Source organism: Narcine bancroftii, chromosome 11 (genome assembly GCF_036971445.1).
Source record: "Narcine bancroftii isolate sNarBan1 chromosome 11, sNarBan1.hap1, whole genome shotgun sequence".
In the NCBI taxonomy this organism is placed as follows: Eukaryota; Metazoa; Chordata; class Chondrichthyes; order Torpediniformes; family Narcinidae; genus Narcine; species Narcine bancroftii.
Genome location: NC_091479.1, coordinates 75,954,938 through 75,968,547, shown reverse-complemented (window position 1 = coordinate 75,968,547; position 13,610 = coordinate 75,954,938). Strand labels below are relative to the sequence as shown.

Sequence of the window (13,610 nt, the reverse complement as noted above, 5' to 3'; positions counted from 1 at the left end):
AAACGCAGGTTTTATGGAAGGATGGTTGGGGAATAGTGTAAGGTTTTCAAAGAGATTTTTGAAGGTGCTCAACAAAAGTACATTCCAGTTAAAAGCGAGGACAATAAATGTGGGGATAGTCATCCCTGGATAACTAGTGAAATAAATGAAGGTATCAAACTAGAAGCTCGCGCATACAAAGTTGCCAAGAGCAATGGGAAACTAGAAAATTGGGAAAACTTTAAAAAGCAACAAAAAACCACGACATGAACAATAAAGAGAAGGAAGGTAGACTATGAGAAAACATTAGCACAAAATACAAAAACAGATGATAAAAGTTTTTATAATTATATAAAGCGTGAAAGGGTGGCTAAAGTGAAGGTTGGTCCCTTTAAAGATGAGAAGGGAGAATTGATGTTGGGTAATGAGGAAATGGCTGAGGCTTTGAATGACTATTTTGTGTCAGCCTTCACAGTGGAGGACACTGTGGTGCACACAATAATCAAATGGACTTGATGGAGTGATTAAACGGCTTTAATTACCAAAAACCTGAGCATTACTGATATGCTACTTGGCCAGGTTCCAGGTACAGGAGCAGGAGGGGGCAAGTCTGGGCACGCCAGCCTTTATTGGGAAATCCGGGGAGGAACCAAGGGAGGGGTTAGGGAAGGTCAGGGAGGTTCGGACTGGCCAGTCCATACATCTATGCAAATGCCTTTCAGACACATCGAACGTGCCAAAGACATGTTATGCATGTGATGGGAGGTGACAATCCTTTATCTGGACATCTAAAATCTGGAAAGCTTCAAAATCTATCAAGTGGGGAGAGAGATGGCAGCGCAAATTGGGCGGGTGAGGGGGGGAGACTGGCAGTGCAAGGCGGGCGAGGGTGGAGGGGAGAGACCGGCAGCGCGAGTTGGGCGGGCAGGAGACTGGAAGCGTGAGTCGGGCGGGCGAGGGTGATAATTGGGAAAATGAATGAAAGAAGAAATAGCAAAACATCTGGACTGAAATGGATCCATCAGGGAGACACAGCATGGATTCAGCAAAAGCAGGTCCTGTTTAACAAATTTACTGGAGTTCTTTGAGGATGTAACAAGCGCGGTAGATAGAGTGGAGCGGACAGACATTGTTTACCTAGATTTCCAGAAGGTGTTCAATAAGGTGCCTCATAAAAGACTTGTAGAGAAGATAAGGATGCATAGAGTTGGGGGTGATATATTAGCATGGATAGAGGATTTGTTAGCCAATAGAAAGCAAAGAGTTAGGATATGGGGGAGTTTTTCTGGTTGGCAATCAGTGGTGTGTCGCAGGGGTCAGTGCTGGGCCTGTAACTATTCATGATGTACGTAAACGATCTGGAGGAGGGGGCAGAGTGTAGTGTATCTAAGTTTATGTCACAGGGGTCAGTGCTGATGATACTAAATTGAGTGGCAAAGTAATTTGTACAGAGTTTAAGAGTCTGCAGAGAGATATAGGATAAGTGAGTGAGCAAGGGTCTGGCAGATGGTATGCAATGTTGGCAAACTTTAGAAGAACAAAAAGATCAGCATATAATTTAAATGGCAAGTGATTGCAGCCTGTTGCCATGCAGAAGGATTTAGGACTGCTTGTGCACGAATTGCAAAAGGTTGGTGTGTAAGTGCAGCAGGCTATCAAGATGGCAGTTGGAATGTTGGTCTTCATTGCTAGAGTAAATTGAATATAGGAGCAGGGAGGTTGTGCTGCACTTCTACAATATACTGGTGAGCAGCATTCAGAGGACTGCATGCAGTTCAGGTCTCCTTACTTGAGGAAGGATGTACTGGCTTTGGAGGTGCTACAGAGGAAGTTCACCAGGTTGATTCCAGAGATGAGAAGGGTAGCCTATGAGGAGAGATTGAGTTGTGTGGAAATGTATTCGCTGGAAATTTTGAGAACTGAGAGGGGGTCTTATAGAAATGTGTAAAATTATGAATGGCATAGATAAGATTGAAGTAGGTAAGGTTTTTATCCATTAGTGGGGGAGACCAGAACTAAGGGATATAGCTTCAAGATTCAGAGTAGTAGATTTAGGACAGAGGTGAGGAGGAACTGCTTTTCTTAGAGAATGGTGAATCTGTAGAATTTGCTGCCCATTGAAGCAGTGGAAGCTACCTCAGTAAATGTATTTAAGACCAGGTTTGATAGACTTTTACATAGTAGTAGGGAATTAAGGGATATAGAGGAAAAGGCTGGTAGATGGAGATAAGCCCATCGTCAGATCAGCCATGATCGCGTTGAATGGCAGAACATGCTTGACGGGCCTGATGGCCTACTCCTCTTTTTTTTTGTTCTTGTGTTCTTATTCAAGAACTCGAGCAATAATAAATCATCTGGGTCTCACATCTCTCAAAAGGAAAATGGTGAAAAATGTGGATTTTTAAAAAATATTGAAACAGAGTGAATATCTTCAATTATGGGAAGGAACTAATCTAGTGTCACCATTTTGAGGTCACAAATATCCCAGGGTCATTCATGTTAGCTGGTGATAAAAGGTCTGAGGGTATGTAAAATGGGAGGTGAATGAAACAAATTACGAGAAGGTGTTTGGTCTAGAAAGAAATTGGATAAAATGGTGGCACATGGAATGTAATGTAGAAAGTATGAAATGATCCACAGATTGTGGGTGAATGGTAAAGCAGAATTGTTTTTGAAAAGAGAGGTAAATGTTCGTATACATTAGGACTTGGAGAATCTTGCTCAAGAATCCCAAAATGTGACTGCCAGTGAAGCAGGCAGTTATTGATGCAAATTGTACTGTATGGATGCTACAGTGTAAGAATAATGAATTATTAAGAACACAGATGAAGCTATACCTGAAGCAATGTGGATACTTTTGGTTCCATGTGTAGAAAGGATAAATTTAGCTTAGTTGGAGTGCATTGAAGGAGTATAGCGATTCCAAGCATGACAAAACTACCCTATAGGAAAAGGTTGGATAGATGGCTATCCATGATGGGATAAATTCCTGAAAATTTTTTTTAAATGAGATGATCGCTTGAAATGTATAAAAGTCTAATGTACTGGAAGGGTGTGTTTCTGTCAGCTGGAATGTGTTGAATTACATGTTGTAGACTCAGATTAGGGATTTGGCCATTTTTGATTTGAGATGAAGAGAAAGATTAGTTCTTAAAAATGTGTGATACTGAATTGCTGTCCATATTTATGACACTATCTAATAATTTTGTGCATAGGGCTAGCCTGGAAAGTCAATAATCTTGTGGCTGAAGAGGCTCAGATGGGTTTACTCCTACTCTTGTTTCCCAAGTTCTTAAACATGAAAATGTCTGCATCGAGCATTAAGAATATAGAGAGATGCTTACTTTTGAGTTTGAATTCAAAAGTATGTTATGAATTTGAAATCCACTCAGGATTAAGAGTTTAGAATCAAAACTTTTTGGCATTCAGACTTTTGATATTCCTAGTCAATGTTAGGTTGCTCACATTCTCTTTGACGTGAGTAAACAACCCATATCGTCTAATGTTTTTGGCAAGATTGTGCAATGCAAATTTGTAAATTAAAAAAAATGCAGATTCTTTATTATACTAAAATACAAAATCTGTACCTTAAAATTCTGTTTGTAATTTTCTTTGAATATATTTTGTCTTTGGTAGTTGCTGATATGCTAGGCAACTTGTTCTTTCAGCAAACAATGAGAAGATGAAAGTATTCCACAGGCCAAGTAGTGTCCTTGGAGAGAATGAGGTCAACATATCAGTCAAGACCCTTTTGAGAATGCATCTTGAACCAAAATATCAACTCTCCATAATTTCTCCATACCTTGCTGAGTTCCTCAGGTTCTCATAGTTTGAGTGTTATTTTGCAGGATTGGCTTCATCCAAATCATAAACACTGGTGGTTACAGTAGTATTTTTGCTCTTTCCTCATTCACTATAGTGTTTCCCATGTCTGCTGGTGGCCAAGAAGGAAATGTACCCTGTCAATAGAACTATAAAGCGAAAGCGTGATTACCTTAACCAGATTGGTGACTATGTATTTTCTGCAACCCCAGATGTGGCATGGTGACAGCACGTATCCCTATCTCAAAAGCTTGTGGGTTTGCATCCTGTCCGAAGACTTAATTATTTCTTGTAAATATTTTCAGTCTGGTACTTGAGAAATGGTGCACCATTGGAGGTGCCATCTGTTGAATAAGAGGTCATGCCATGAGTCCTATCATGTGAAAGTAAAAGATTGCATCGCCATATTCAAAGAAGAGCAGGAGAGCTTTCATTGGGGTCTTGGACAATATTTACGCAATTATTATTATTTAAACAGATATTTTTATATTGCTGTCTGTGGAAGATTGTGTGGGTAGATTGGCTGCCCTATTTCCAAAAGTACAACCATTTTCAAAATTTCAATTAACTGCAAATAATTTAGTTTTTTTCTGATATCAGAGGAAAGAATGGTGTAAGTATGCAGCATTTTCCTATCGAGCATTTTATTATGATTTATTTGAAGGAATTTCATTGCAATGAAATAGCACTCTCTCTTTTTAAGATATTTTTCTTACACAGGTTGATGGTCTCAACCAAACTGGAGAGTGGTATTGAAAGGTTTTCTGTAGTTGATAACTTTTTTTTCCAGAATCTTGCTAAGACTTCATATCCAATGAAGAAAGCAAAGTGTTAGCAGAGTGGATGAAAATGGGGGGAAATAAGATCTCTCTTCTTCAGAAAGAAAGTTACTTTTCTTTTTGTTTAAATTCTATCTGATTATATATGATCCAGACCACCATTAACATGCATAAAGAGGAATATTTGTACTCTGTAATAGGATTACACTGCTTTGATTTGATCTTAATCCCCTTGACTATCTTTCTGATTTATTAAAAGCAATTAAAAAACATTTTTTTAAAAGTTGTTTTAACCATGTTTAATTTTTTTTTCCATCTGTTCTCAGATTCTCTTTCTCCAGCTTCTAGTCCATCATCAGTAATATTACCTGTTGCTCCATTAATCCAAGATGAAGCTTCCACCTCTGGGCTGTGCATAGAATGTCGAGTGTGTGGAGACAGGGCTTCTGGCTTCCACTATGGTGTCCATGCCTGTGAGGGCTGTAAGGTTTGTGTCTTATTTCTGTGGTATTTAATAAAAATAGGATGCATTTTGTTGATGTAGTGTTTTTTTTTCCATCAATCTCTTTTATTGCATTGTATTGAATTCTGACAACTTCCTGCTTTTGTTCTGCAGTTCGATACCTTGGTTTCAGTTGTTTGAGATTTGTGACTTGGCAAATGCAATTTGGAGTGCCCTACTCATCTGCAGATTTTCATGTTTTACTTCCATTTTACTTTTACTTATCTGTTCTGTATATTTGCAGTTGCAGCTAAAATAAAGTCCCAGCCTCCAAATCTTTTAGGACTTGACTGTTTTGTCTCTAAGGTTATAAGGAAAATTCAATGATTATCAGACGTTTTCAACCCTGAGATTTTAAGGCTGATTTCAGGATCCCTCAGGCATTACAAAAGAATGTAAAAAGTTGAATGATAACAGCTATGTCCTTAGAGACAGTCTAAGTGCTCAAGTTGAGGATCATGAATGAGAATTGACCAAAATGATTTGAAGTCTAGGTAATTGATCAAAGAAAACAAAATGTTTTGAGGAACCCAATCAATTTTTGTCTTGCGGTGTCAAGTATTTTTTTTTGCGTCAATACACTCAAGCTGTCAAGTACATCATAATTTTGACCACATTGGAATGCCTCCATCATCTGCTAAATTTGACAATGAAATTTTGTACTTCTTTTGAGGGAGAGAGTGGTTTATGATCCAAAACTTATCTCTAAGGATGTGGAAACCATCAAGACTTTTGAAGGTAAACTGATGAATTTGATGGGAAATAATTTGAAGGTCTATGGATAATGTGATTGACAAGCTGAATGGCCTTCTGCAATGTAACAATTCTATGATTCTATTCTCAAGCTCTTTCAAAACATATCTAATCCACTTTTAACATTTTCAGATTTATTGGATATTTTTTATAATATCTCCCTAAGTACGTTCAATGTCTTGGCCTCCACCACTTTCTGTGATAGAGTATTCACTCCTCTGTGAATAAAGATTTTTTTCATCCCTCATCTTTTATGATGGTGACCTTTTCATTTAAGAACCCCCACCATCGACCCTGCCACGAAGGAACTCTCTGCACCATGTCTATTTAGTTTTGCAAGAATTTTGTATGTGTTAATAATATTCTCCCTTATTCTTCAATGTTCAAATGAATACTGGCTTAGCTAACCTAATCTCTCTTCATATATATTAGCAGTCCTACCATTGGAATCTGTCCAGTGAACCATGGCTACACTCCTTTCATTTGTAAAGAGATTAAAACTGTGCTCAGTACTCCAGGTGTGCTTTGACCAAGGCCTTATATAATTTGCAATGACATATCCTTATTCCTGTGCACAAAGTTCTTGTAGTGAAACCCAACGTACCTCTTGCTTCCTTCACCTTTTGCGTCCTTCTGTGATTAATGTTTAAGGGTAGAACAATGCATGCTACAGGCCTAGATATGCAAGGCCCCTTAAATCTTTGTCCTCTACATCATCAACTAATTTGATGCTGCCTTATGCATCCATGATAAGCTTGTCGACCTTATCCACTTTGCTGCCAAATTTCACCCTGACCTCAAATTCAGTAGGTACACTAGCTACACTCCAATTTCTCGATCTCTCTGTCTCCATCTTGGGAGACATACTCTCGACAGACATCTTCAAACCCACCAACTCACGCAGCTATTTCAACTACAGCTCTTCACACTCTGTTCCCTGTAAGGATTGCATTCCTTTCTCTCAATTCCTCCGACTCATCAGTTTCCAGGGCAAGGTCTTTCAAGCTCATTTATCAGAGATGTCCTTCAAACAATGTGGCTTCCCCTCGACTACAACCAACTCAGCCTTCACCTGCTTATCCTCCATTACCTGCACATCTGTCCTGGCCCCTCCGCCCCCATGTGCAACAAGGATAGGATTCCGCTTGTTCTTCAATGTCCTCCATGTCCAACATATTCTCATCCGTCATTTCCACCACCTCCTACATATTCCCCTCTCCGCCTTCCACAGGAACCGCTCCCTCTGTGACTCCCTCATCCACTGCTCTCTCCGCACCAATTGCCCCCTTAGCACCTATCTCTGACCACAGGAGATGCTCCACCTGTTCCCACACCTCCTCCCTCACCATAATTCGGGGCCCCAAACAGTCCTTCCAAATGAAGCAACACTTCACTTGTGATTTTGCAGGGGTCATCTACTGCATCTGATGCTCTCATTTTGGTCTCCTCTTTGCAAAACTGGGAGATTGCTTGGTTGAGCACCTTGTCTCTGTGTGCCGCAATAGCATGGATCTCCCAGTGGCTACCCATTTCAATTCCCCGATTCACTCCCTTGCTGACGTGTCTGTCCTAGTCTTATGCACTGCTAGACTGAGACGACCCGCAAATTGGAAACATCTCTTTTTTTCTCCTCTGTCTCTCCCTTCCCCCATCCTCTTTTTTTTCCAGAGCCAAAATCAATTCTCACCTTTCCTCATCATATCCAATTAAAACCTTTTGTTTGTAGGTCTATTCTTCCCTCTCCCATTTTTCCATCATTTCTCATCGATTCTTTATTTTGATGACTGCCTGCTTTTTGCATATTACCTCGAAGGGCTCAGGCCTAAAACGTCAGTAATATATCTTTATATGGACGCAGTGAGACCAGAGGAGTTCCTCCAGCATTTACTGTACATTTCTAAATTAGTCTGTAGACTTTCATAATGTGCCTTGTTAATACTGCAAGTATCTTGAAAAGAGATTGCAGGTTATTTTCATGAACACCAGTGGCTATAGAGCATTCTTTTCCACGTACAACTCTCTCATCCCAGTAAATCCATGCTTCATTGACATCAAATTAGAGAACCTTGGCCTGAAATGTCACCTGACCGTTGGTGTAATCAAAATGCACAACAGCTTATTTTGGCAGAAGTCATGACAATAGGATTTAGACCCTCCTTTTAAACATCTGCAAAAGGAGTTTATTTTAAACTGTTGCCTTGCTCCTTGCTGAAGTTTAACCCCTTGATTTATAGCTATTTTTCAACCTTTATATATTCTTCAGTGGGATGCTATCAGCTGGTGAAAACTGCAATAGAAATCCAAGATAGAATTGTTATTTGTCTTTTAATGATCCAATATTGGTTTTATTTTAGGAGGAGTATATAAAATGAGTGCATCTTGTTATCAACACTTCTCTACATGAGAATCGGATAAATGAGTACTTTGCTAAAATGGAACAAAAACTATACTATTTATTATTTGGAATAATAATGTTGATTATGGTGTCAATATTCCTTCATACAACATGCTTATTTTTTAAATTAACTCATTTGATTGTGGATTATGGTTTCAATTCTAGCTGAAATCATGGTTATGGAAGTGGCATTTTATAGCTCTTTTCACTTTGTCCTGAATATGTAGTTACATTGTTCATATTAAGGAAGCAATAAAGTTCAGAAGGACTATTATCTATAATCAAATCACTATTTTTCTTTGAATGTTTTTCAGTATGTTAAAAAGACAATTATTACTGCTCAACTCAAGATTTACTGTATTTAGTTAAAATCAAGCTGTTTCATATTTGTCACTTTTACTTTTACAGGGCTTTTTTCGGAGAACAATACAATTGAAACTGGACTATGATCAGTGTGAACGCAATTGTAAGATTCAAAAAAAGAACCGGAACAAATGCCAGTGCTGTCGTTTTCAAAAGTGCCTTTCTGTTGGAATGTCACATAATGGTATGTGAAGGTGGCTTAAAGGCAAAGGAGACAGGGAAAAAAAAGTGTGTGTGTCTGCATCTGCGTGCCTGGGAACCCAGCTCATTTGGCAAGCTGGGAATTATGAAGCAGAGGCGTGCACTTGTCCTGCAAAAGGTGTATTTTGGCTTCATGAAGTACTGCCATTTTCCTAAGGTAGCATCCAAATGGTCCTTATAATTTGTTGGAGAACAGATTGATAGACTTCTGTGATATTCTGGAAATTCTGATCCAGAGCCATAAAAAGTACCAAATTGCTTGCAAGACTTCCTCTGCAATACTCAAACATTTAATGGAAGTTATTAGATTTTGCATTTTTTTATATTCCATGGATCATTTGTTTCGTATTGGAATGAAGGTCTGCGCACGAATCAAAGTTGCATATTTTTGGGCTAAACTGTCTGACCTTACTCACTGGGTGATATGTATCTAAGGGCCACTTTCTGGGACCTGTCCATCAAAGTGTTCAACTCTTTCTCCTCAGATTGAAGGATTGTTGCTACTTATAATCCTCTCACTCCATCATAACTCCCATACATTTATAAATGGAGAAAAAGGCCATCCATCAATTACCTACTGGCCCTTATCATGCCCTCCTCTCTTTGTCCGGGCTATTTTCCCTCTCTGCATCCAGTCTTGATGAAGGGTTGACTCTCCTTTTCCTTCTACAGATGTTCCAAGACTCACTGAGTTCCTCTAGCAGCTCATTTTGGTTTTGCTCAGTATTACCAAATTACAGAGAAGTTGGGGAAGGGATGGTAGAACAATGTCTCTGAGTGAGGTTAAATTTGTAAATACAAGTGAGTTCACATTAGTAAATATAGCTATTTAGATCATATTATGCTGCTTTGTCAGTGTAATACATTGCAAATAGGAAGACTATGGGACACAACTAGCTGGTCAGACTATATAAAAAGAAAAACTGAGCCAAAATAGTTACAGGCAGAAATGTCTAGTTCTGAATCAGACAAAAGGAGTGAATTACCTACAGTTGGAAAATTCAGTAGTTCGTCCAAAAGTCTTCAATGTACTTAGTTAGAAGATGAGATATTGTTTTTTTAAGCAGGTGTTGGGTCTCAGCAAGTAAAGCATTATCCTGCCAGTAATGTTTCACTACCCAATGAGCTGAACAGCTTTTGAGCTTGCTTTGAAAAAGAAAACTCAATGTTATCAATGAGAATCCCTGCAGAAACTGACGACCTGTGATATATGTCTCTACGGCCAACGTCAGAATATCCTTCAAGAATATCCCTAATGTAGTGACTTCCTTCCTATTTCACTTATATAGTCAGTTGTAGGTTGTTAGGGGTTTGTCTGCAGTGTTTCTTGTATGAATCAGTAATGAAGTCCTGTTGAATTTTCTCGCACAATCTTTAATAATAAATACAAAAGGGCTAACATCTATATAATACTGATTTATTTTAAGCAACTTTCCATTAATAACATCCGCATAAAATTCAAATTAATGGTCCATATACAGTAACTTGTTATTTAACGTTGTGTACCGAGGCAGTAGCTAAACAGTCAACAGAAATGTCGACCCCTCACTCACCCTACTGGTTTCCAACTGCCGATACTGGCTGAAGAATTTCATTTTAAGTGTGCGCATGCATCACCACATTCCATGACACATGGGCACCGGCCAAACGCTGGCCCCTGGCTGACGCTGCCGCCACCGGGACCGAACCAACCACATATATGCCTCCACACTCCGGCTCTGTAACAGTGTCGGCTCTAGTGCATGCGCTGATGTGAAGAGACCTACGGGCCCCATAGGATTCCGCCCACGCCGCTGGGTAAGTAATGAGCCTAAGGTTCTTGCACCTCGCTAGGTGTCAGGCCCTGATGACATACCTGGCAGGGTACTGAAAATCCGTGCCAACCAACTAGCTGGAGTGTTCACAAACAATTTCAATGTCTCATGACTGCAGTCAGAGGTTCCCACCTTCTTCAAAAGGGTATGCTGGTGCCCAAGAAGAGCAGAGTGAGCTGCCTCAATGACTGTCACTCAGTGTTACTCGCATCTACTGAGATGAATGCTTTGAGAGGTTGGTCATGACCAAAATTAACTCGTACCTAAGTAAAGATCTGGACCCATTGCAATTCACCTATCGCCACAATTGCTCCATAACAGATACAATCTCACTGGCTCTTCACTCAGCTGTGGATCACCTAGACCACAGCAATATGTACATCAGGCTACTTCTCATCGACTACAGCTCAGCATTCAAACACCACCTGGGCTCTGCATCCTTTGCAACTGGATCCTTGACTTCCTCATTGGAAGACCAGAGTCAGTACGAATCGGAAACAATTTCCTCCTCACTGGCAATCAACACAGATGCACTTCAAGGATGTGTGCTTAGCCACTGCTTTCTTTGCTACTAGCCCATGACTGCAAATGCCAATTACAGATTTGTTGATGACGCCATGGTTGTTGACAGAATTGCAGACAGCATTGAGGAAGCATACAGGAATGACCCACCTCAGCTAATTGAGTGGTGTCCCAACAAAAAAAAACTCACAATGTTAAACTAGCAAAACTAAGGAACTGTTTGTAGACTTCTAGAAGGAGAAATCAAGAGAACACAAACTAGTCCTCATTGAAGGGTCAGCAATTGAGAAGGTAAAGAACCTCAAATTTATGGGAATCAACATTTCCAAGGATCTCTTCAGGAGCCTTCATGTAGTCATGAAGAAAGCTCGTCAGTTGCTATACATTTTGAGGAGATTTGCTATATTGCTAAAGACTTGCAAATTTTTGTATTGGAGAGCATTTTGATTGGTTGCATCACTGTCTGGTATGGAGGTGCCAATGAACAGGACAAGCAAAGACTACAGAGCGTTGTAAACTCGGCAAGTGCCTTCATAGGTATCAATCTTCACTCCATCAGGACATCTTCAAGAGGCAGTGTCTTAAGAAAGCAGCCTCTATCCTCAAGGACCCTCATCACCCTCATCACATTGCTGACATCAGGAAGGAGGTTCAAGAGCCTGAAAATGAACACCCAATGTTACAAAAACATCATTTTCCCCTCTGTCATCAGGCTTCTGAATGGACAATGGACCACAGACACAACCTCACTTTTTCTTTTGTACTAATTTATATTTAATTGTAATTTATAGCAATATTTGCATCTGTAATGTTGCCGCAAGACAACAAATTTTGTGACCTGTTCATGACAATAAATTCTGATTCTGATCCTGGAGAGTTAAGAATCTGTTTTTCCGGTTCTTCATGGCAATGGAACTTAAATGTTTATTCTTTATTGGCTGTATTTCCTTTGTCCTTTCACGAACTAATTTCTGATTCATTGTTGTATTTTCTGGGAACTATTCTTTCACTTGTGGACATGACTATCAGCTGCTATTCCAGCCCAGAGGCCAAGGAATGATGATGGGGTAGAATAAGAGCATGGGAATAATTGAGAGGAAAAGAATAAGAACCATAATGGAAAAGGGAGGAGGTAATGTGGAGCTAGTTTTGGGAAAGGAGAAACCACCTGAAATAGTGCTAAATAAAAATCAGAGCCTGGCAGAAGGAATGCCAATAAGCAGTTTGAACTTGAAACAAGGAAGAGGGAGAGATCTGGCAGTATGGATTGAAAGTGAAAATAAAAGAAAGTGTGGTTGTATAGGGGTAACAGGACCTGAAAGCTGAGATATGGGAGAAGAATTAACCAAACTGGGGGTGGGGGGTGGGGGGAGAGTGGCAGCATCAACTGAAAGGGGAAATGAAGGAGAAAAATATCTACATGCATGAATGAAGGAACGATGATTGAATTTTTTTTCCAATCTGCATAGCTATTCGTTTTGGACGTATGCCACAATCAGAAAAGGAGAAATTAAAAGCAGCGATTCTAACACTCGAGCAAGATGTACAGAATTCACAGATGGCTGATCTTGTATCTCTTGCCAAACATATGTATGAGGCCTACTTAAAAAATTTTAACATGAATAAGACCAAAGCCAGAGCTATTTTGACAGGAAAAGCTCATGTCCCGGTAAGTCATAATTATTCTTCTCCAAATTAACCAAGAAACAACAGAATGTGAATGTAGATGAAAAATTAAGCTATTTGATTCAACAATGTTACTCATCCATTCTTTTTACCCACCTTTTCCCAATGTGCATTAACTTGCTTTTTTTTAAACACTGTCAAATACAGTTAATAATAAAATGCTACAAAGTGTACTATGTTACAAGATCAAACCAGCAACCTCAAAGAAGGCATATCACACAGGGGTAAAGATGAACAATTACTTTATTAACAAAAAAATTCACCTTTAATTCAAAATTCCCCCCTTTTATGACAATGCCCACTGGTGACTATGCAAATCTCTATAACAGTGTAAAACTAATAAATTTCCCAGCCTAAATATAACATACATAATCAAAGTCTAAGCTACACTTCCAACCAGCCCACAAAAAAACTTAGACACAAAACACACAAGACTCACAAAACTTTGATCTCAACCGAAGAAAAGATCATAAACAAAATTCAGTTTGTTTGGTAAACTGAAGCCAAAAGTTCTTTGAGAGAGAGAGCACAAAATTCTAAGTTGTCTTGTGTTGCTTGCAGAGAGAACTGGCTTGGTCTGGATCCTTCTGGCTGCCTTCGGAATGTTCATCCCTTTATGAAATCCCAACATTCTAAACTGTCCTCCAGACCATGACTCATGCTCTGGGCCTTCTTCCACTCCACAGCACCACCCAGTGGTGGTTTATCATCAAAGTCCAGAAATTTTTATATCATTTTCTGCACATGCTCAGTCCGTCTCCCACTCTCTCAGGAGTCCTCCTTCACCTTGGCTC

At 39.5% G+C, this 13,610-nt stretch overlaps 1 protein-coding gene across 5 annotated transcripts in view; it reads left to right on the top strand.

The window, feature by feature from the left end:
• The window catches only part of LOC138745934 (peroxisome proliferator-activated receptor alpha-like), a 63,893-nt gene that overhangs the window by 38,620 nt on the left and 11,663 nt on the right, over positions 1–13,610 (top strand). For all 5 annotated transcript variants that reach the window (XM_069903482.1, XM_069903481.1, XM_069903485.1 and 2 more), the window contains 3 exons: positions 4,907–5,067; positions 8,639–8,777; positions 12,600–12,799. In XM_069903482.1, coding sequence (XP_069759583.1) covers positions 4,907–5,067; positions 8,639–8,777; positions 12,600–12,799 — 500 coding nt within the window. The remainder of the gene's footprint in view (positions 1–4,906; positions 5,068–8,638; positions 8,778–12,599; positions 12,800–13,610) is intronic.